General features: G+C 53.5%; 9 protein-coding genes across 9 annotated transcripts; 4 read left to right on the top strand and 5 right to left on the bottom strand.

Moving 5' to 3' along the window:
• Positions 1 to 42: 42 nt before the first annotated feature.
• Positions 43 to 1049, bottom strand: CCOS01_15718 (DEK C terminal domain-containing protein; the record flags this gene model as incomplete). The annotated part of the gene is made up of 4 exons (XM_060463856.1): positions 43 to 231; positions 291 to 749; positions 836 to 975; positions 1037 to 1049. 4 exons carry the CDS (start codon positions 1047 to 1049, stop codon positions 43 to 45), a joined length of 801 nt encoding a protein of 266 aa, XP_060305611.1.
• A 1623-nt stretch (positions 1050 to 2672) lies between these two features.
• On the top strand, positions 2673 to 3826 carry CCOS01_15717 (short-chain dehydrogenase; the record flags this gene model as incomplete). The annotated part of the gene is made up of 4 exons (XM_060463855.1): positions 2673 to 2759; positions 2816 to 3412; positions 3472 to 3637; positions 3693 to 3826. 4 exons carry the CDS (start codon positions 2673 to 2675, stop codon positions 3824 to 3826), a joined length of 984 nt encoding a protein of 327 aa, XP_060305610.1.
• A 340-nt stretch (positions 3827 to 4166) lies between these two features.
• On the bottom strand, positions 4167 to 5318 carry CCOS01_15716 (uncharacterized protein; the record flags this gene model as incomplete). The annotated part of the gene is made up of 1 exon (XM_060463854.1): positions 4167 to 5318. One exon carries the CDS (start codon positions 5316 to 5318, stop codon positions 4167 to 4169), a length of 1152 nt encoding a protein of 383 aa, XP_060305609.1.
• Positions 5319 to 5715: 397 nt separating this feature from the next.
• On the top strand, positions 5716 to 5865 carry CCOS01_15715 (uncharacterized protein; the record flags this gene model as incomplete). Its single annotated transcript, XM_060463853.1, has 1 exon — positions 5716 to 5865. One exon carries the CDS (start codon positions 5716 to 5718, stop codon positions 5863 to 5865), a length of 150 nt encoding a protein of 49 aa, XP_060305608.1.
• Positions 5866 to 6969: 1104 nt separating this feature from the next.
• On the bottom strand, positions 6970 to 8258 carry CCOS01_15714 (uncharacterized protein; the record flags this gene model as incomplete). The annotated part of the gene is made up of 5 exons (XM_060463852.1): positions 6970 to 7200; positions 7264 to 7362; positions 7416 to 7936; positions 7993 to 8128; positions 8181 to 8258. 5 exons carry the CDS (start codon positions 8256 to 8258, stop codon positions 6970 to 6972), a joined length of 1065 nt encoding a protein of 354 aa, XP_060305607.1.
• Positions 8259 to 9534: 1276 nt separating this feature from the next.
• CCOS01_15713 (amidohydrolase) lies at positions 9535 to 12778 on the top strand (the record flags this gene model as incomplete). The annotated part of the gene is made up of 3 exons (XM_060463851.1): positions 9535 to 9682; positions 9774 to 11041; positions 11099 to 12778. 3 exons carry the CDS (start codon positions 9535 to 9537, stop codon positions 12776 to 12778), a joined length of 3096 nt encoding a protein of 1031 aa, XP_060305606.1.
• Positions 12779 to 13344: 566 nt separating this feature from the next.
• Positions 13345 to 14308, top strand: CCOS01_15712 (uncharacterized protein; the record flags this gene model as incomplete). The annotated part of the gene is made up of 3 exons (XM_060463850.1): positions 13345 to 13384; positions 13443 to 13754; positions 13812 to 14308. The coding sequence occupies 3 exons, from the start codon at positions 13345 to 13347 to the stop codon at positions 14306 to 14308; spliced, it is 849 nt and encodes a 282-aa protein (XP_060305605.1).
• Positions 14309 to 14660: 352 nt separating this feature from the next.
• Positions 14661 to 16760, bottom strand: CCOS01_15711 (uncharacterized protein; the record flags this gene model as incomplete). The annotated part of the gene is made up of 3 exons (XM_060463849.1): positions 14661 to 15627; positions 15689 to 16285; positions 16723 to 16760. The coding sequence occupies 3 exons, from the start codon at positions 16758 to 16760 to the stop codon at positions 14661 to 14663; spliced, it is 1602 nt and encodes a 533-aa protein (XP_060305604.1).
• Positions 16761 to 19532: 2772 nt separating this feature from the next.
• CCOS01_15710 (glycosyl hydrolase family 61) lies at positions 19533 to 20555 on the bottom strand (the record flags this gene model as incomplete). Its single annotated transcript, XM_060463848.1, has 1 exon — positions 19533 to 20555. The coding sequence occupies one exon, from the start codon at positions 20553 to 20555 to the stop codon at positions 19533 to 19535; it is 1023 nt and encodes a 340-aa protein (XP_060305603.1).
• Between the last annotated feature and the right edge of the window lie 144 nt (positions 20556 to 20699).

The raw sequence follows: 20699 nt of genomic DNA, 5'->3' as shown, positions 1-20699 counted from the left end.
GTTATTTTCATCCTTGGACCATGTCCCTCCTTAAATATGCTCTCACTGCTCCTCAACCGGGTAAAGATGGGCCCCGATCATCTTGTTCATTTGGAACATATCCACCTTGGATTGTTTGAAAATCGCGTGCATCTTGTCGTCGCAAATGATTTGTCTCTTGTTTTCCGGATCCTGTAGGTCGTTGCCCTTGATGTGTTCCCAGAGCTTCTTGACAACCTGCGGGCGAGAGAGCTGGGGTAAAAAGTCAGCATGTTGTTGTCAGACAGCATGTCATCCCGGAAAAATCATACCTGAGGTTCGCCAAGCAACTCTGACAACGGCTCGCTCAAGTTGAAGGGCTTTTGGAATCCACCACCAGCCTTGCGTTTCGGCGCTTCGCCGCTGTCCTCGACGTCGCTGTCGTCAATCTTCTTGTCGCTCTTCTTGCGGGGCGCCTTCTTCTTCTTGGCCGCTTTGCTACCCTTACTGCTTGCGCCATTGCCGCCTCGAGTTGTCCTTCCTCTTGCCATTTGGTTTTCCTGAGCTTGTAGCTTCGCAGCGAGCTTGGCATCGGCGTCTTCAGACGAGTCCTCACGCTTCTGTCTCTTCCGGACAGGCGCGACGGACACCTCAATCTCGCCATCAATATCATCGTCGTGGCCGTTGGCTTCGCGCTTCGGGGCGGGACTTGCGGAGTACGAGTCGGGGGCTGCGTCGTTGGAACCCGAGATGGCGTCGAATCGCTCTTCTATCAGCGCCTTGATGGCATCCTGCAAGCATCTGTGTTAGCTTTGACCCAGGTTATTGGTAGGTGTATGTCTGCAGCTGGCAGTGGGATTACTGGGTATATAATTACCTTCTGAGCAGTCAGGTCCTTCCCGCCAAGAGCTTTCTCCAGACCCAAACGGATCTTCTTGCGAGTGATGGTCGTCAAGTCCGCGGTCGCAAGGATGCCATCTATGATGGCCGTGTAGTTATCCTCATCTTCAGAGCTCACTGCAGAAATCAGTTTAGCGACAGCGTTGCAGGCAACAAGACCTAAAGCGCAGGAACATACGGGGAAGAGACATGTTGCTGCCAGAGTGTATGATGTTCCTGGAGTAGTGTTTTGTAGATGTGTCGATATTCGATCCGGAGCGACCGATAGTCGCAGGTGCACGGTCGGTTGGAGTTGTCGCGCAAGAGTATTGCGAAGCACTTGGAGACGCAGCTGGCCGGTCGATTGTGGAAGAAGCTGAGGGATCGGCAAGAAGAGAGTTGGTAGGTGGATTGTTTGGTTGGCCTCGAATCAGAGCATATCTTTGACGATCCGTACCTCAGCTTGGCATCAGTGGGAAGGCGCGAGGGGCATGAGAATTCGAAGTCGAATAGAAGATGCAAAGTGGGACAGCACGATCCACGCCTCTGGCTTCTTTATATCGCGGCGGAGTGCATCAACGTGCTGGCACACACACACGCACAAGGCTGAAGAGCGGCCGATCTCTTGGTGGGGCGTGGCTGCCAAGGCGGGAGTCGCGAAAGAGAGCTGATGCACCTGATGGATATAACGTGTCGCTGGGAGACGTGGAAGTTGATCTGGGGGTGTGAGAATGGACCGGCGAGGTTTTGTCCCAAACGACCAGATGCGACGGATGTGCGGTGTCGGTGCAGTGTGTGCAGTGTGCAGTGTGTGGTGCGATCTGTGGCCCGGGCAAGAAAAGGTGAGGCTCACACTTTCCGATGTTTGGTTCTTGTTCGGTCGGCACCTTAGCGTGTGGTCTGTTCTGAAGACCGGGTAGTCTGTTGGTAGTGTATCTGTACGTAGTACGGGAACTCCGTGAGGTGAGGTAAGGTCAGGTATCCGCAGCAGAGGAGAATGAGATACCTCAGCAACCAAAACAACGCCGACGAATAGAAAGCCCAAGTGCGGGTTATGTGTGGCTGAAAGGATGGAAAGACAGAAAAAAAAGTGGTCTTTGGGTTCTTTCTTGTCTTGCAGTTGTGCATTAGACGTTGGCTCGTGCTGCCATCAGTCCCAGACCTCGACGCCGTGCCAATCACATTGCCGAATTGACTCCCGGCTGATGTTCCTTCGGCAGCCCCACCCCACACCGGTCGCCTGACAAGCATCACGTGGCTCGGCTTGCATTATACGGCCGGGGAAGGCGCCTCTGGAGGTTTCACCCAGTCTTATCTCATTGTCATGGTATATCTACCTTAGTAAGCAAATCAGGTAGTCATATTCAGTCATATTCAAGTAAGATAATTACCATATATCAAGATGGCTTAAAGTGCCTATAGAGAGTATTTTCAACCTACTTACCTTGCTAAGTATTGATTATGTCTTATATCGACTTCGATCGCATATCAGCACCTTGTCTGGCCGGTGGGATACTTTTTCGGTGTGTAAGCCAATCAGAAACTAGATCAAGTCTCGGTGAGGTCTAGAGCGGTTCCCAAACCAGCAAAGGCGCACTCCACTATTCCAAGTTAGCTTCGGGCCAATGAAGTCTCTGGCGGTCACTGCTTGACCATCTTCTGCAGACTATCAGTCTATCTACTGCGCTTGTGTCTAACCGTTGGATTGGTGACGTCGGTCTCTCTGATCGCACTTGAGTTATTCCATATTCTTATTACTCTCACTACTTCTGTCCTACATCGTCTAGGTTACGCCGTTTCTTGCTTCGAGATTGCTATAAGGGAGGCAAGTCAGGATGCTCAACCCTTTCAGCATCTTCACCCAGGCCTTTCCGCCGCGGCCGCAATTCACAGAGAAGGATATTCCCGATCTCTCTGGCAGAGTCAGTATCTCACGTAATACCCTCATCATGACTCGCTTGATACTTACACGTCGCAGATCTGCATCGTTACAGGAGCAAACACCGGTGTTGGCAAGGAAGTCGCACAAATTCTGTACTCCAAGAACGCCACTGTCTACGCTACCTCTCGTTCGGAAGAAAAGGGCCGTTCAGCCATCAACGCTATCAAGGAGGCGGTACCTAATTCTACAGGAAAGCTGGATCTCCTCACTCTGGATCTGGCCGACCTCACCACCATCAAACCCGCAGCCGATGCCTTCCTCGCCAAGGAGACGCAGCTGCATCTTCTCATCAACAATGCCGGTGTCATGATGCCGCCTCAGGGGAGCAAGACAGCCCAGGGGTACGAATTACAGCTGGGAACAAATTGTGTCGGCCCGTTCCTCTTCACCAAGTTGCTGACGCCGACTCTGGTGCAAACGGCCAAGACGGCACCCAAAGACAGTTGTCGTGTTGTCTGGGTCTCCAGCTCAGCCGCGGAGGTCTTGTCGCCCAACCCTGCCATCGAGATCGATAATCTCGACTACAGTAGAGATAGAATCAAGGAGTTCAAGTACGGCATCAGCAAGGCAGGCAACTACTTCCACTCTACTGAGTTCGCCAAGCGACACAAAGCCGACGGCGTCATCAGTCTAGTAAGTCTTGGCAAATATCTGGTCAAGAGCATATGAAATGGATAACTAACTATCCAAAGGCCTTGAATCCAGGAAACCTCTCATCAGAGCTGGATCGCCACATCACGGCGCTGATCCCGACGCTGTTCAGAAAAGCCACCACATATCCTGCCATCAATGGCGCTTACACGGAATTATTTGCGGCGTTATCTCCCGATGTGACCATTGAGAAGACGGGCGATTGGGGTGCGTCCGACCTTGTCTGCTGAATTTTATGGTTTACTAATTGGACGTCTTACAGTTGTTCCCTGGGGTCGTTTTTATGCCATTCGGGATGACCTTGTCCAGGGCTCCAAGTCCCGCGAAGAGGGCGGTACAGGTCTCGCCGAGGACTTTTGGAAATGGACTGAAGAGCAGGTAGCAAAGTATCTCTAGTGTACGAGCTTGTTCAGTCACCTAAGAAGGTCCAAAAATCTGCCAAATTTCGTCGTTCACCACTTGTTACTAGAGGCAAATCCAGCAATTCAACACAGCCAGGGAGTCGTCAAGTGGTGAGTCACTAGTTCTTCATCACAGTTCAGACATCAAAAGAGCGGGCAGCTTTGGTATCGTACACTGAAGAATATATTCAAAACTAAGTCCAATAGGCACAGTGACAAGTCTTATATGCAAAAATGATATGTACATCAGAAGTGGTCCTATCCTCGCTTCGGAGTCCAAAGGGACACCCGAGCAGCGTTCGTTCTCCTCAAGCTCCAATCAACAGCGGAAACGCTTAGTTGCGCTTGGCGTGGTTGCGGCGGCGGCGGCGACGGCACGCGGGCTTGGCGCTGGCAGAGGCAGCGGGAGCAGAGCTGGTGGTGGCAGCAGCCGGGGTAGTGGCAGCGGGAGCGGAGGGCTCCTCGGAGACAACGGGAGCGGCAGAGGAAACGGGGGTGGCGACGGGAGCAGAGGAGGAAGCGGGCTCAGACTCGACGGGAGCGGCGGAGGAGACGGGGGCAGCGCTGGTGGTAGGGACGGTGGTGGTGGTAGGAGCCGCAGTGGTAGGGGCGGCAGCAGCGGGAGCAGAGGAGGAGGCGGCGGCGGCCGAGGTGGCGGCGGGGGCAGCAGAGGAAGCAGGGGCGGAGGAGCCGGTGTCGGAAGACCCGGAGCCGACAGCCTTGGTGATCTCGCCGTTCTCAATGTAGACGCCGGAGAAGTAGAAGTCCTCGGTCTCGTCGGCGTAGCCGTCACGGGGGAGCTCGAGGACACCGACGTGCCAGTCGGCACCGTTGCTGGAGGCGGAGGCAGTGACGGGGGCAACGACCTGAGTCAGGGCCTCGGCGCCGGTAGAGTGCCAGAAGCCGACGGAGCCGCCGTCAAAGTCGATCTCGTAGGCAACGTTGTGCCAGACGTCAGCGTCCCAGTTGACGCTCCACTCGGTCTTGCCGCCGACGACCCAACGGAGGAGGGGGTCCTCGGTGCCGGTGGCGCCGCTCTGCCAGCCAGACTTCATCTCGACGAAGTGGCTCTCGAAGAAGGCGATCTGGTGCTCCTTGTTGAGGGAAGGGGCGTTGGTGTCGCTGCGCTTCAGGGAGAAGTGGTAGAAGAGCTTGCCCTTGCCGATGGCGGCGGTGGTCTGGGGGATCAGCTCGGTACGGCGCATGGTCTGGCCGTTCCAGAAGGAGGTGCTGGTCAGGGAGATCTTGGCACCCTGCTTGGAGCCCGTGTCGGCCGGGTTCTTGAAGTCGGAAGAGAGGTTGACGTAGTCGGTGGTGGCGCCGGAACCGTGGATGTAGTACTGGTAGGGACCGACCTGGCTGCTCCAGGACCACTTGTCGAGGTCAGTGGCAGAGGTCATGTCGTTGAAACGACCATCCCAAAGGATCTCGCACTGGGCGCGGGTGGCCAGCAGAGCCGCGCTGGCGATGCTCCATGTGAACTTCATTTTTGCGGGTTGGTTGTGTGGTTGGCTTGGGAGTTTTGGGTGTAAGTGAGCGTGTATATGCCTAAACCGACCGGGCGGCTTGGAGAAAGCTTGAATTCAAGGGTTTGAGCGAATGGAATGTTTCGAAAAGAAAGAGAGGACGCAGGTCGCAGCAATCGATGCCTTGGCCTTGCTTGAGGAAGTTCAATGTACGATAGAGAATGTAGCTAAGCTCAAACGAAACGAGGGTTGCGTTACGCGTTGGCAGACCAGCTCCTTTATGTAGGTCTCCCTCGGCTTCCTGGACTTTAACCCTTGGGATGAAGATTCAACTCCATCCTCGCTCCGTGGTTCCTGGAAAGGAGATGACCCCGCAGGTTTAGCTGCGAGGAATAGAGTAGAAGGCTCCTTTGGGGAGATGGGCCTTGCAGAAGCACTTTGTTTCACGGCAAGGTTTCCCGGTTCAGCGGATGCATCTTGCAAGCCTCTGTCAAGCGAATTAGGCCTGTACGCACTACTACGTACTCCGTCCGCAGTGAGTGGGATTAGATTGCGGAGTTGTCCCTGACTTCAGGTGAGGCCATGGTTGATGAGGCCACGCCTTTTCCGTACGTGTGCGGCCTGCAGGTCCCAGGTTGCGGCGGCAAGGCAAGGCAAGGCAAGGCATGCCCCATACACAGTAGCAACTTTGGCTAGAAGCAAAGAAGCAGAAACTGCAGGATCCCGCAGCGAAAGGAGTCATGGAAAGACCAGGGCCTGGGCTCGGGTGGGAGAGGCGGACCAACACAGCCAGAGAGAAATGAACAGGGTGTTGAGTGGGCGCTTGATATTAATGAAGTCGAGCCCACATCTCGTTTGCATCTTGTATGGATGACGATGCAGGGGGTGCTACAAGACTGCGAGAACGCACGTTGAAGTCGAGAGAGAGCCGCCCAGGTGCGAAGCTTCTGCTGGTGGGAAATTTGCACACGGGGCTCGGGGTGGGCCCGCTAGGCCGGATCGGGGCCGTCTCCAAACGAGCAAGCCGCAAGCGCCCCTTTTCGGCACAACCGGGAATACCCTTCTTTGGGCCTTCGCCGTAGTGTACAATTGCCAATATTCAAGCACCCAAGTTCATCCCAGAAAACTCAATTTGAGAAAGCCACCGCCCGCCTGTCAAACTGCAAGCCTTTTTGCCGCCTTCATCGGCTGCCACCGTCGGGTTGTGGGCGACGGCGTGGCGGTGGGAAAGACTTCCAATGACGTGATGTGTTATACCCGAAATAACGTTCTTTTTTTCGGCTATCGCTCACCTTAATTCACCTTAAGTATGTAATAGGACACAAGGGTACGCATTCACTGCTTATTGGGATTGAATGTTAAGAAGTGCGAATAAGGCGGGAGATCTCCCGAGATAGGCATGCATACCCGGGCCCGAGACTGTGGACTGTCCGCAAGCCGCCCCGATTTTCTCCCTAGGGCTTCAGATCAGCCCTGATCAATAGACAAGCAAGATATGCAAGACAACAATCATCATTATGGAGAGAGGACAGCTATGTTAGGTCGAGAAAGGGCAGCAACCGTTGAATTGGTTCATCATTCCTGCTCTCCAGATACTTTCATCAGTCCATCTTATATTCCTGGCTAACCGACCAAAAACCCGCTTCTTCATCTTCGATAGTCCTGGCTCCCATCACGACCTGAGGTACTCACAAACACTTTTGCCCCAACGCGACGCCCCCTTGTATACCCACATGCCAGGCGCATTACCCGTCTTCAACCCTTCTATGGCGTCCGCAAGTATGAGCCCGCACCCCTCCTTCTTCACCTCTTCTATGGGCGTGAGATACGTCTTGAATGAGAACATGATCGCTCCCGTCTTGGGAAGTCTGGTCAAGGTTTGTAGTTCTTGGCGCAAACAAGCCTGAGTGGGTGGTATGAGCTTCCTGGTAAATGGTACATTGAGTGTCAAGGAAGGCCATCTCACCTTTGAAATATCGACATCCTCATCCTGTTCTGTCTTGTCGCCTTCATAAATGTGCAAGTTGCTCGGGCTAAAGAGGTTCTCATGCGTCGAAACAGACCACTATATCAATTCATCAGCGGAACGCCTCCGTATCCAAGAACAAGCAACCTCACGTTCATCCGCTTGACGCTCTTCCCAACCTGTAATCGAGAGAAGAAGCGCTCCATGCTTGCACCAATCTTCTCATATGACGGCACCGGGGTGTGAATGTCCTTCATCAGCTTTCCGAGCTTGTTGGACGGGTCGAATCCAGCAGGATGGCAGCAAACGAACGCCACGCAACGATGGCCCTCTGGTGTCTCAACGAGCAAAAAGATGTCGTCTTCCACGGTCTCTCCAAGAGCTTTGAGGGCAGTCACGGGGTCCTCCGGCAGCGCGAGGGGCAGTGATGTCTTGGTAACATGGTTATGGAACTTAGTCTTGTCCTCGGACAAGGAGAACATGGTTGGATATCGCTTCGGCAGATACTCTGAGAGTATATAAGTCCAAGCCTCATGGAGAGCAGGTAGGCCTTCTGGCACAGCGCCCGCTACCGTTGACGTATGCTCATCCAGAAGCTGACGACGCTCGGTCACTCGATCAAGGTAGTTGTTGTCTATAATGATGAGGTCTTCTGGCGGACTTGCTTGGATGGCTAATATGATAATCCGTTAGAATGTAAGCAAGATTCATGTGCAAGGGTCGTGGTACCCATGGTGATGTGATAGACTGGCTTGAATGGCCGGTGCTTGGCAGGATCGATGTTCTGCCAGTCAAAATCTTTCAGAGGCATTATGTCGGTCTTTTCGTCTGATTTCTCCTGCAAGCTAGTCCCGACGAGCTTTTCCTTTACACAGTCAGACGTCTCCGTGGGATCTTTGAAAGATAAGGAGACACACCTTTGTGGCATATCGCCACTTCCACCTCCATGCGGAGAATAGCAGTACAGCTACAGCCAAAGCCGAGAGGAGGAACATATCGGCGTTTGGAAATAATGTGAGAGGCGAAGTCTAGAAGGCAAGATGTTTAATGTGGCTATAAGAAGATGGGATGAGTTGAATCGTTTCAGCGCAGAAACGAACTCTTGACGTGACTCAGGATAACAGCAAACTTATACGGCGAGGATCCCTGATACAAGTCGAGGAGCCGAGAGGAGACCGTTATCGGCCCAGACAGCCGGACACGTTGAGTCTCCGCTAGTACTGGGTAGACTTTCCGAATCGTGGGATCCCGCCCCAGAGCCACGATACCTCTTTTGGGCAATAGATTGAGACCACCGGCAATCATCTGGCCTCGATTGGCTGGGCCAATAAGATGCACCTCATTTGGGCAGTGGAAAGAGACCCTACCCTACAACGCATGCCGTGTTCTCCAACTTTGCATGCATACATCAGACCCAGCGTAAATAGCGTATCAAGCACATAGCGTGGCATTCTACCACGCAGTAGATCTCCCGCCTGGAATGTTGACTTGACTCCGATGCTTCCCCGCAAACGCCTTGGCTTGCCACCCCACAAGACGACTCCAACGGATCTGATGATGTCGGGCTGTAGTGTCGCGATGTCAGGTTTTGGATCAAATTGTACGTAATAGAACCTGAGCATCGCAATGCTTCAACCATCGGCTCGACCTTCCTGCCCCAGCCACATGTATTTACGGATAGGGGTCATTTCCCTGGCTGTAGCGCACGCAACGTCAATGTCCATCCTCACATACCTTTAGTCAGTTCCCGAACTGACGAGAACAGGGCCTAAGAGGTCTCAAAGAGACACGAAGGTGAGTAGGTAATGCAGCTAGCCTCACATTCTCATGTCATTGAGTACTAGGATCGCTTATGGCATGTCTCCGCACAATCAAGTATTTGAGGAATCCTCACCAAGCAGAGTCAGAACGTGGTTATCAGACAATACATCTCACTGCCAGTAGTGGTGGACTCGAAAGACTCTTGTAAACAATGAAGCTGATGATGGGGAGTGAATGCCTCCCTGCCTAAGGTAGTGGTGACTATGCATGACTCTAAAGATAACGTACCTAAGGTACCCCGCAATCGGACCTGACATGCCGGCAATCGATAAGGGTAAGGGAAGATAAGATAAAGAAACCAAGGATCCTGAGATTAGTCATCGTTCTTCAAAGTCGTGAGTGCTTCAGAGAGCTCATAAGTCAGCAGGAGCTTATCTCTTCAGCTACGTAATCACGCAAGCTCTGGCAGGGGTGAGCTCCTCATTCGACTCCACGCTCTCACCATCATCCATGTCATTGACCACTCACGTTGCCGAAGTCGCGACCGAAGAGAAGCGATCACTTCCCCGTGTGCCCCTCCAGATACTCCCAAAGCTCATTGTCGTCGGCGATGTCTGCGCTCTGGGTTTGAAACGTCGGCCGATAATCCAGCCGAACCGTCAGTCACCTTCTTGATTGGGCCAAGGGCTCCCCCGACGAACCCAATCCTCAGAGCTTTGGGGCCAATATAACATATCCCTTGCTCCTAGAACATTTCAACGTCTGCTATTTGATCTTTTTTGCTTCAAACAACACCAAAACGTTAAGTGTTGTCATGGATTCGGAAAAGAGCGGCATGTTGCCGCCGTACAGCGCCGCGGACCTTCCGCCGCCCTCGGCCCCCCGGCACTCTCATCATCACAAACGATGGCTACGACCCAGACGCAGCATGAAGCTCATCGTGGGATGTCTGGCGTTCATTGCCTTTGCTCAGTGGAAACAGATCTCGATACTCCCTTCCCGCGAGCCATCCTCCTCACTTTCTGCGGAGCGTTTGCAGCAGGACTTGGCGACCTGTGCAAAATTGCGACACAAGCCACAGGATCCAATTGGTCTCGGTCGAGAGAAGAATGCTCGTTTCGTCGACGGCCAGCGCCCGACGCTCATCCGTAATGCCACAATCTGGGTTGGCGAGGCCGCTGAGGGAACATCTCCAGAAGATGCGCGTGCCGGCAAAGGGTACTCGTGGATCACTGCCGACGTCCTCATCGATTACGGCCTGATCCAAAAGGTCGAAGCCGACATCTCCCTCGACTCCCTTCCTAAGGATACCCAGATTTGGGACGCCAAGGGCCGCCAACTGACCAGCGGTATTATTGACATGCACTCACACGCCGGTGTTGGTGCCCTACCCGAGCTCGTCGGCAACCAAGATGTAAATGAGATGTCCAACGACATTACTCCCTACGTTCGTTCAATCGATGGACTCAACCCCCTCGACCCACAGATCCAGGTCATCAAGTCTGGAGGTGTAACTACCTCGCTGGTTCTGCCGGGCTCTGGCAATAACATGGGAGGCGAGGCCTTTGTCATTAAACATGCCGTTGGCAAGCCCAATGGCCGCACCGAGCTTTCTGCCGAGGATATGCTGGCGGATCCGGATCGCAACTGGCGGTACATGAAGATGGCATGCGGAGAGAACGCGAAGCGCGTCTACGGAAAGGTCGGGCACAGCCCCTTCTCCCGTCTCGGCGAGAGCTGGGAGTTCCGCCATGCTTTTGAGCAGGCAGCAAAGCTTGTGCAAGAGCAGGACGACTGGTGTGCGGCCGCCGACAAGTTTGGAGTGGAGAGCCAGTCATCCTACTTGCCCCAGGACCTCAAGTGGGAGAGTCTCAGTGCTGCCTTGCGAGGCCAAGTGCACATCAACACCCACTGCTACACGATTCCGGACCTTGAAGCATTCGTTGGCCACACCAACGAGTTCAAGTTTCCGGTGCGGGCTTTTCACCACGCCCATCAGACCTTTTTGGTTCCCGAGGTGCGTCTTTCTACCCTCTTTGCGTGTGATCCTCCCATCACTAATAAGCTGATGTAGATCCTGAAGCGCGTCTGGGGTGGTCGCCCCCCTGCTTCTGCGCTGTTTGCCGACAACATGTATTACAAGTCCGAGTCGTACGTTGGCTCCGAGTACGCTGGCAAGATCCTTTGGGAGAACGGTCTTACTCCCGTATACGTCAGTGATAACCCGGTCTTGAACGCCCAGCATGTCCTCTTCGAGGCCGCCAAGGCTTACAGATATGGCCTTCCTTACCATGCAGCTCTGTCCGGTGTGACATCTGCCCCTGCCGAGTTGCTGGGTTTGGGCCAGCGCATTGGCAAGATCAAGCCCGGATTCGATGCCGACATTGCTGTGTGGGATAGCGATCCTCTGAGTGTTGGTGCCGCGCCTGTGCAAGTGTGGATTGATGGAGCTGCTCAATTCTCTGATCCTTTTGAGCTTAAGAAGCCTCTTGACGGCCCTATCTTTCCCGACCCCAAGCTAGCCAATACTACCGAGGACATCACCGATTTTAAGGAGGTCGTTTTCACTGGCGTTTCCAACGTTTGGCTGTCGGGCGAGGAGGCCAACACAGCCAACAGCGAGACGGTGAACGTTGTGTTCTCAAACGGCGATATCAAGTGCATCGGCGCCTGCACCGAGGAGGTTGCAGCTGCCAAGTCCTCGTCTAAGAAGGTCATTGACCTGAAGAATGGCCACATCACCGAGACTTTCACTGCATTCGGTTCTCTCATTGGCCTCAACGAGATCGACAACGAGGCGGACACGGACAACGGCCGTAACCCCACCGGGTTCAGTCGTGGTCTTGACGGCCTTGTGCTCGACAACAAGAAGCTGCACATAGCTAAGAAATACGGCGTTACCAAAGCAATCTCGGCGCCCAAGTTCACAGGTGGATTGACGCACTCTGGAACCAGTGTTGGCTTTAACACTGATGCCAAGCACTCGCTCGAGAAGGGCGCTGTTTGGGCCGAGGACGTTGCCGTTCATCGTACATTGACTCTCGCCGCGAAGCGAGGTGACAACCCGTCCATCTCCGATGCCATTGGCAAGCTCCGACACACCCTCTTGGAGGCAGTTGCGACCAACGACACCGGATCGGATCCTTTCTCAGAGGCGGCCTACCTCAAGAAGGTGGTCAATGGAGAGCTGCCCTTGGTCCTGACAGTCCATAGTGCGGACACCATTGTCGCCGCTCTCAGAGTCAAGGCCACAGTCGAGGAGGCCTTGACTGCAAAGAGTCAGTCCAAGGAGTCTCCCAAGCTCCGTGTCTCCATCATTGGAGGCGCTGAGTCTCATCTCGTCGCTTCAGAGCTAGCCGACGCCGGTGTTGGTGTGCTTCTTGCACCTTTTCAGTCGTACTCATACACCTGGGACCAAAGACGTTCTCTGACCGGCGCTCCTCTCACGAACGGTACCGCCATTGACACTCTCCTAGACGCTGGTGTCGTCACTGCCATTGGATTGGAGGAGGATTGGTTGATCCGTGACTTGGGACTACTCGCCGGCATTGCGCAGAAGAACGGCAATGGTCGGTTGAGCGAGAAGAAGGCGCTGGATCTGGTTTCCTCTAACGTCTACAAGATTCTTGGCATTGAAGAGTCGCAGTCGAGGAAAGCTCGCCACTTTGCTGTGTATGAGGGCAGCCCGCTTGAGATTGGAGGCAGAATTCGTGCTGTCGGCAGCGGCCGTGACACCGTGTCTATTTTCGTGTAAACGAATCGTGGGAAGGTTCCAGGCCTACTTTTACAACGGGTAGTTCATATTCACCGAAACCTGAAAGACCCATTTAATGACTCGGAAACTATTCCGATCCCGGTTCCGAACCGCGCGGGGAAGACAGTAATACAACGCATGATCAAACTGCATTGGCGGCTCACTTGACAACAGATAGTGATACTGAGAATGGTCCATTCTAAGTACATTAGATCCAGCTGAATCAGCTCTAGCCGTTATGATTTGCCGCAGGGTCGTGGCGTTGATTCCTTTGCCATTGTGGTCCCGCGCGGGTATTACCAATCTGATCCCGGACGGTGACAATCCCGGCGTATCATACTTTGACCAATGAGAAAGGATCAAATCGAAGCCAACCAAACGGATGCCGTTGCTATTTGAGCCTCCTGGTCCCCCCACCATCCGTTGGTTTAGTAAGGGTCTTAATAGCACTTGAATAGCATCGGATGACAACAGAAACAAGAACTCTGTCCTATTTGACTAGAACTCTACGACTTTCAAAAATCAATTGGATCAACAGACGAAAACTCAGAACATCATCATCTACAATGACACGCGCTGCGGCAATTTGCGTCGCGCACGGCGGAGGTACGTTGAGCTCCATTGAAGACCGATGAAACCCGCAGTGCCGACTTACACATCTTAGGTCCCATGCCTGTTCTTGGAGACCCTGGTCACGCTTCCATCACCGCATCACTCCAAAAGCGCGTGCCCAAGATTCTGAAGCTCAACACACCAGACGCACCCAGAGCTATCGTGGTTGTGACAGCACATTGGTCAGAGGGTGCACCGACCATCTCATCAGGGGATCACCATGACCTGTACTATGATTACGGCGGTTTTCCGCGGGAGGCATACTCACTCAAATATCCCGCTCCTGGATCGCCAAGTATCGCAAATGAGTTGAAGCAGGCTCTCGAGAAAGAGGGTCTCTCACCGGTAATGAACTCACGTCGTGGTAAGTACAAGCAATGGCACGCAAGCTGTAGTAAACCTAGATTAACGTTCAACCCAGGTTGGGATCATGGCGTCTTCATTCCACTCCTCCTCATTCACCCAGCCGCCGACATTCCAGTCATTCAGCTTTCAGTACTGGCCTCTGAGGACCCCGAGGAGCACTTCCGCATGGGTCGGGCCCTCTCAGCTCTGCGCGACACCAACGTCGCCGTCGTCGGGTCGGGTTTTGCTTCGCTTCACAACATGGGGAAGTTGCGGTCACTCATGATGGGAGACCCGTCAACGGCAAAGAGGATCGGGACGCAGGTCAACGAGTGGAACAAGGAGTTGACGGGCGCCGCACTCCTAGAAAAGCGGGAAGACCGGATCAAGGCGCTGTCCAACTGGCGAAAATTCTCTCACAGTTACGAAATGCACCCTCGTTATGGCGCGGAGCACTTCATGCCTCTACTGGTATGCGCGGGTGCTGCTGACGACGAGGTTGGCCGGGAGTACAATGACGACTTCCTTGGGGCGGATATCAAGACATACTATTGGGGAGATGTACGTGTCTGAAATTATTCTAACTAGCACCTTGTTCCATCTATATGCCCATTCCGAAGCGCCAGTTCCAAATCCGCATCTATCCAAGCGGATTGTGGAGAGGGCGAGATACTTCTCAGCCCTTCTATCCCATAATACATTTAACTCGTTATATCATGATTCTTTCAATGTCCTCCTAGCCAAAGAACCCCGACGCCCAATGCTAATGGAGAAATAATACAGTCCCCTGAGTGGGAAAACCCGCGAACATCCTCCAGTCCCGTCCCACTGAAACATCTTTTGTGAGCGATGAGAGTACAGAAAGTGGTGTAAAACATTACAAATTAGGGGGCCACGCTAGCGTAGACCAGGTCAGACAAGGTTGTTAAAACTTGCCTCCAATGCCCATGGCATCAACGACGTGAGCCTCTTTTTCGACGACCCAGCCGGTTTGCACGTAGTTGGAGAGCCAACTGACCTCGCGTCCACGGTGGCCATCACAGTCACGGCATCCGCGTCTCGCCATCTCGAGTCCGGTGACACCGTCCATGACGCCGCTTCTGCCGCCGACAGTCGCTCCCAGGCCAGTCCAGCTGAGGCGGCGGCTGTCCTTCCGGGATCGGCGCGTCTGCGCGTAGTTTGCCATGGCAGCGAGCTCGCGCTTCTCAGCAATATCGCGGTCGATCATCATGACGTAGTCGAGGATACTGCTGGGTGCTTGCGGCGATGAAGGGTCGGGGAAGAGGGCCGAGAGGTAGTCTGTCAGAAGCATCACGGGTCGCTGGTCGGGAACCCAGTGGCCAGAGGGTTGGGGAACCTGGTTCTGGATCACGAAAACGCCGCCGCAGAATCGGCCGTCAAGCTTCTTTTGAACAGAACGGAGCACGCCCATTTGCGCAAAGGGGTCATTCGCGTAGGCGAAGTGCTCGATGTGAGGACCACGCTCTTCAACCACCGCGGTGGATCCATCCTCAAAGCGGGTGACCTTGCGGCTGGTTTCCCCGAGAGGCGCCACAAATTCCGAAGCCGCAGCACCAAAGGTGTAGATCTCCAGTTTGGAGAGCTTTTCCGCTTGAATGTCGGAGCAGAGGCGAGCGAGAACGTGCGCAACGGGCAGAGAGCCGTTGTTGTGGGCGAGTACGGCGACTCGGTGGACGGCGGCGTCGAGGAGGGCTGTGCGGAGCTCGGTGTAGAGGGCGCGCGAGGCTTGGGTGTCGAAAGGGAAGCACCGCTGGATGGCGAGGAGGAGCATGTCGAAGGGGAGTCCGTAGGTGGCCATCTGAATACCGCTGAAAGAGCGCCCAAAAAGGCGGGCGAGTCGAGGAATTGTGCAATGTTTGAGGTGTGTTGAGCTTCGTGAGTGTTAGTTTCCGTAGGATCGCTTCCAAAGAGGTGAAAGAGAAGGGGACTGACCTCGTGCCCATCCCGCCAATGAAGATCCATCTCTCCTCATCATCGTCAATGTCTGTTGTGCTGTTTCCAAACTCGTCGCAGTTGGTCATAACTTCGTTTCCGTTCATCAACCAACTCAGACCCAGGACCATGCTCATTGAGATTCCTAGCCAAGCCCCGAACAAGATCCCCGGAAGAATGATGAACAAGGGAACGGCAAGCGTCACTATCCCAACTTCAACAATGGCCAGACTGAGTTGGATGACGATGTCCTTGAGGTGGCTCTTGGAAAGGTGCTGACGGTGGTTGGCGACGTGTGTTCTTAGCGAAGCCATCAAACCCGGCATCATCTGCCACATTTCCCGTAGATCTTCATGAAGCAATGGCAAAGTCGGCTTCTGTGCTAGTGGTACGGTTCCACAAGCTCCATCTATAAGTGGTGGTATGTATGTTACTGAAGGTCCGCATGTCTTGATCGGTCCGCATGTGCTGTTCCTTGGTGATGTGCGTGGTGAGCCGGTGGGTGACTGATACGATGGTGATCTCGATAGCCACGGCATGACAGGCGAGGTCGTGGGAGATCTTTTTGCTGCTATGAACGGCATCGAAGCAACCTCTCTGGGAAAATCCAAAACGCAGAATGAAAGAAGGATATAGAGAAAGATGGCAGATTGAGGTAGGGATGTAGCTAGTGAGCTCGGAACGAAAGCAAGGGGGTTCGATCAAGAAGTTAAGGTTACATCCATGAAGATTCACATGCAATCCCGTATTCTTTTAATCTTCGTTTCGTTGTTGTTGTTGATGTCTCGTCGTTCACGCCGAGTTTTAGTGCTCCCTCTCCCTTATCATTCCTGTTGCCGCTCGGGCAATCTTGTTGCAGACACCGGCGCAAAACGCTTGTTCGGTGGCGCATTCCTCGGCCAAATTCGCCCCGTGCCTTGACCATCTCGAATTAAATCGTACCCTATTTGAGCCAGAGTGAGAAATTGGTTTAGGAAGTCTGTTTGGGTTCTCGTCGAAGCTGGTTTGTTTACTTTCGAGCTCATCCTACTTACAAGACTTGCTGCGATCTCACGAGGGGTTCCTTGGACATTGTCTTCAAGAAAGCTGATTGGTGATGTTTTACACGATAAGTTGATGGTAATAATAGGAGAACCAGATCCCCCAAAAGCTAGCCCTCCTCAACCTTGCAGCCTTCAAAGACCTTGCAGCGGTCCGTCGATTCTCGTCCGAACTCTGGGCACAATTCAGATGGCATTGATCACCCCGGCTACTCGGGTTCCAGAGCCGGGTCGATCCCGTTGCGGCTGGAAGCCAGGGTCTTGCAGGAATTTCTTTGGAGTGAGTGGTGCACCGAGCAACAGACTTCCACCTTGCAGCCCTAAGAGAAAGAGGCGCACAGATGGGCCATTATTTCTGCCCGCTCTTCTTCCACTAAGCCGCTTGAGCTCAGGGTTCTGGTGAGCCTCAGGGGAACTAAAAGGCGAGAAGGCGATGGATTGTAAGCCGGTATTTTCGTCTAGGCTTTAGTAGCGGACTTTAGCCGCATGCTCCCTTGCATGTGAAGTTCTGACGTAAGTTCGTCTAGTCTCCCGCGCGCCCGGCAGAGCACGTTTTCCTTTGTGCCCGGATGGTGAGCTTCGATCTCCGATGGGGCCGTGATTCCGGCGTAAGACTCCAGTCGAGCTTCAGCCCACCACCCAGCGATGGGGAAAATGCGGGAGGACGAGGACCTCTTACACACTAAGTAAAACCAATTGGGGGTTGATCCCCAATATGATGGAGCAATTCAACCGTTTCAAGATCCCGAGGTTCCCATTTGGCACGGTATCTGCGGGTTAGGAATGGAACACTAATAACCCTGTGCATATATGGGTCCCGAGACCCTCGACGACGCATTACAGAGCAGCGCTTCCAAGGTGACCACATGCATTCTTTAGTAAGCTGGCCCGACTACTATCTTTGCCCAGGCACAGAGACATCTTTATCCAGGTGAAAGTTTGCCTGGAATAGGAGGATTGGATTGAGATCTTTCTTGCCCTGGAGGTCAACGCCCACTTTCAAACACGAGGCGTTCAGCTTCTGTCCAGGAAGGAGTGAAAGCACGGACTGAACGTGGCGGAGGATTGCTATAGGCTGACCGTTATCCGTTTATCATTGATGGACTTGAAACTGTTTCTTTGAGACTGTCTGGTGCGTTGCAAACAGATTGTACATACGGAGTAGTCTTATGGGCGTCAGCCTGTGTTACTATGGCACTGAAGCTTGCGTGGTAGGGGTAGAAGCTTGGTGGCCACGCCGCCTCACACGAGGCGTCTCTGCGATGGTCTTGTCTAGCCTTCCTGCCTCCGTGAAGAATGGCATTGTAAGTGGTCAAGAGAATCAGCCACGCTAATCAGCCACTCGAGGCCACATTTTTATCAAGTCCGACGAATCCAACGCCATTTAATCAGATAGGGGTTGCAGCTCTAGCAACCCCGTTGTCAGAGACGACAATCTCGAACAAGGACAAAATCACGGGTGTCAAGATTTTTTCGCTATCACCATGACAAATATCTAGCGAAAGATACGCATGTCTGAATACACCCAACCTGCGAAATTCTTTACATAAATATGGAGAGATGATGAACCTTCCACTTCCCGAAGCCCATGAGGCTTCAAGCGCCATCCTTGTCTTAATGCCCCATCCGATCTTGAGATCGAGGTTCTGGGTCAAGCATTGCATTCCTTTTCTCTTCGGCAGTCCTCCACTTCAAGATTGTTAGTTGCTTAAATCCGAGATTCTCGCGAGTCGTACGAAAATCAATGTAAAACCCTGTCGGTGATTTATGCTCAGTGTCACAGCAATACTCGACGGGACAACGAACCACGATCTACAAGTGTCTACCGAGAATTCCTTTCGTGTGAATGACAATTGATAGTTTGGCTCTACTCAGAACCCACATTTCGTTTGAATGATCTCTTTGTCCATGGCGATGACATCGGTCACAACGACGAACGGAGTTACGGCAATACGCAGGTCAGCAAGTGGCATACTACAAATTACAAATTAAGTCAGAAACTAAGGCTATTGGCTGATAGTTACGGGGACAGTGTGACAATACCACAAAGTAAGGTAATTTGGGTGACCTGAAAGTTTATTGGACGATCAGCAACAGCCATATGAAATACACCACAAAAACATGGATCTTGAGTCAATATCCTTCCTGGTCTCCTTTCCTTGGCAGATCTAATTGCGACATTCTTTGGCTTCCCGATCTGGCCCTCGATAAGACCAGCATCAAACTGTAACGGCAATTGATAGTTTAATATGCGAAGCCAGTAGCTTGCCCCCGAGGGCCTCATCGCCTGTGGGATGCCCGCACAACTTTGTTGATGCCGGCTCCTTACCTTAGTGGGCTGACATGATCTTACTGGGGTGGTCGAAGCAAATTTTGCTATTAGGGGCATTCATGTGGATTTGCAGAGTCATGAACTACGCAAGAAAACGCGAATGTATCAAACAACCCGCTCCGTGTCCTCAACTGGGCCGTCGACTGCTCACGGTGGCCACCGGGAGAAACATTGTCTAGAAAATTCACTTAGTATTAGAACGCTGAAATTTTGGTATATGCAGGCTTAATGCTATTCAAGGTACTATGTACAGGAATGCAGAAGTGAGGTCGAGTTCCAAAAGACGGAAACTCGTGCCTCTAGAACCGTGCACCGGGCATGACACAGTAAGCCTGGATTGCACATCTGGTGTCTATGATAAAAAAGAACTCCAACTTGAGACTCGTGAGACCATCATGATTGAAAGGACCATCTATGACCGCTTAGTCTTACAACTCTATCTCTTCTCCATGGCTCGTTGCGCAACACTAATTTAGTGAGCAGAGCGGCGGGCCTTGCGGGAGCGGCGGCGCTTGCAGCCGGCACTGGGGGCCTTGGTAGGAGTAGCGACGGGAGCAGCAGCGGAGCTGGAGCTGGCAACGGGAGCAGCAGAGCTGACAGCGGTGGAGAGGGTGGTAGGCTTGGCAGCAGCGGCGGAGGTGGCGATGGGAGCAGCAGTGGTGGTGGCAGCAGCGGAAGTGGCGGCGGCGGCGGCGGTGGAAGAAGCAGCGGGAGCGGCAGAGGAGGCGGGGGAAGAGCCAGAGCCGGAGCCGGAGCCGCCGGTCCAGACCTCAGGGCCGGGAGCCTTGTAGGTGGAGGCATCGGCGTTGTAGAGGTTGAAGTGGATGCCGGCGTCGGTGTACTTGTAGCCGGTGGTGAAGTCGAAGTTCTGGGGAGGAACATCGGAGCCGGTACCAGTGATCTCGAACTGAGCGCAGGCGGGGTAGAACTGAGCACCGCGGGCAGGGTTGACATCGTAGGTGGTGTCGGACTCGTGGTGGGCAATGATCTCCTGGCGGACGAGGTACTTGCCAGCCTTCAGGGTAGAAGGAATGGTGACTGAGGGAGACATACCCTTGTTGGCAACAAGAGTCTCAACAGCCCACTTGCCGCCCTCGTAGGTAGACTCCTGGATCTTGGTCCAGATGGCCTCGGCACCGCTGCCCTCAGTGTAGGGGGCGATCCAGGTGCTGATGGGACCCTTGTGGGAGAGGTCGATGATGTCGTCACCACGGCTGTTGTGGTACCACTCGAACTTGAACTCGTCACCGGCAGCGGCCTTGACGAAGCCAGTCTGGGCCTTGGCACCGTTGACGTTGCAGACAATGGCGTCGCTGGTGATGTCCTTGACGGGGTTGTTGTTATCGGGGGAACGGATGTACTTGGTGGTACCGGTGCCGGTGGAACGGCCATCGCCCTGGTCGGCACCGTTGACCCAGACGTCAATGGTGAGGGTGTGGGCGGCAGAGTAGCCGACGAGGGTGGCAAGAGCCGCGGCGGTGAATGAGAACTGCATCTTGATGGTGATGGGGGGAGTTTTCGGTTGAAAAGTGGTTGGATCTGAAGTGAAAGTGTTACTGAGGTTGTGCTTAGTGAGCGTGGGCGAACGTCTAGTTCGTAAATGAGTGTATGGCACAGCCAACAAGAGAGAGACTTGAGT

Source organism: Colletotrichum costaricense (genome assembly GCF_030867565.1).
Source record: "Colletotrichum costaricense strain IMI 309622 chromosome Unknown Scaffold_25.1, whole genome shotgun sequence".
Taxonomy (NCBI): Eukaryota; Fungi; Ascomycota; class Sordariomycetes; order Glomerellales; family Glomerellaceae; genus Colletotrichum; species Colletotrichum costaricense.
This window is presented reverse-complemented; position numbering and strand designations above follow the sequence as displayed.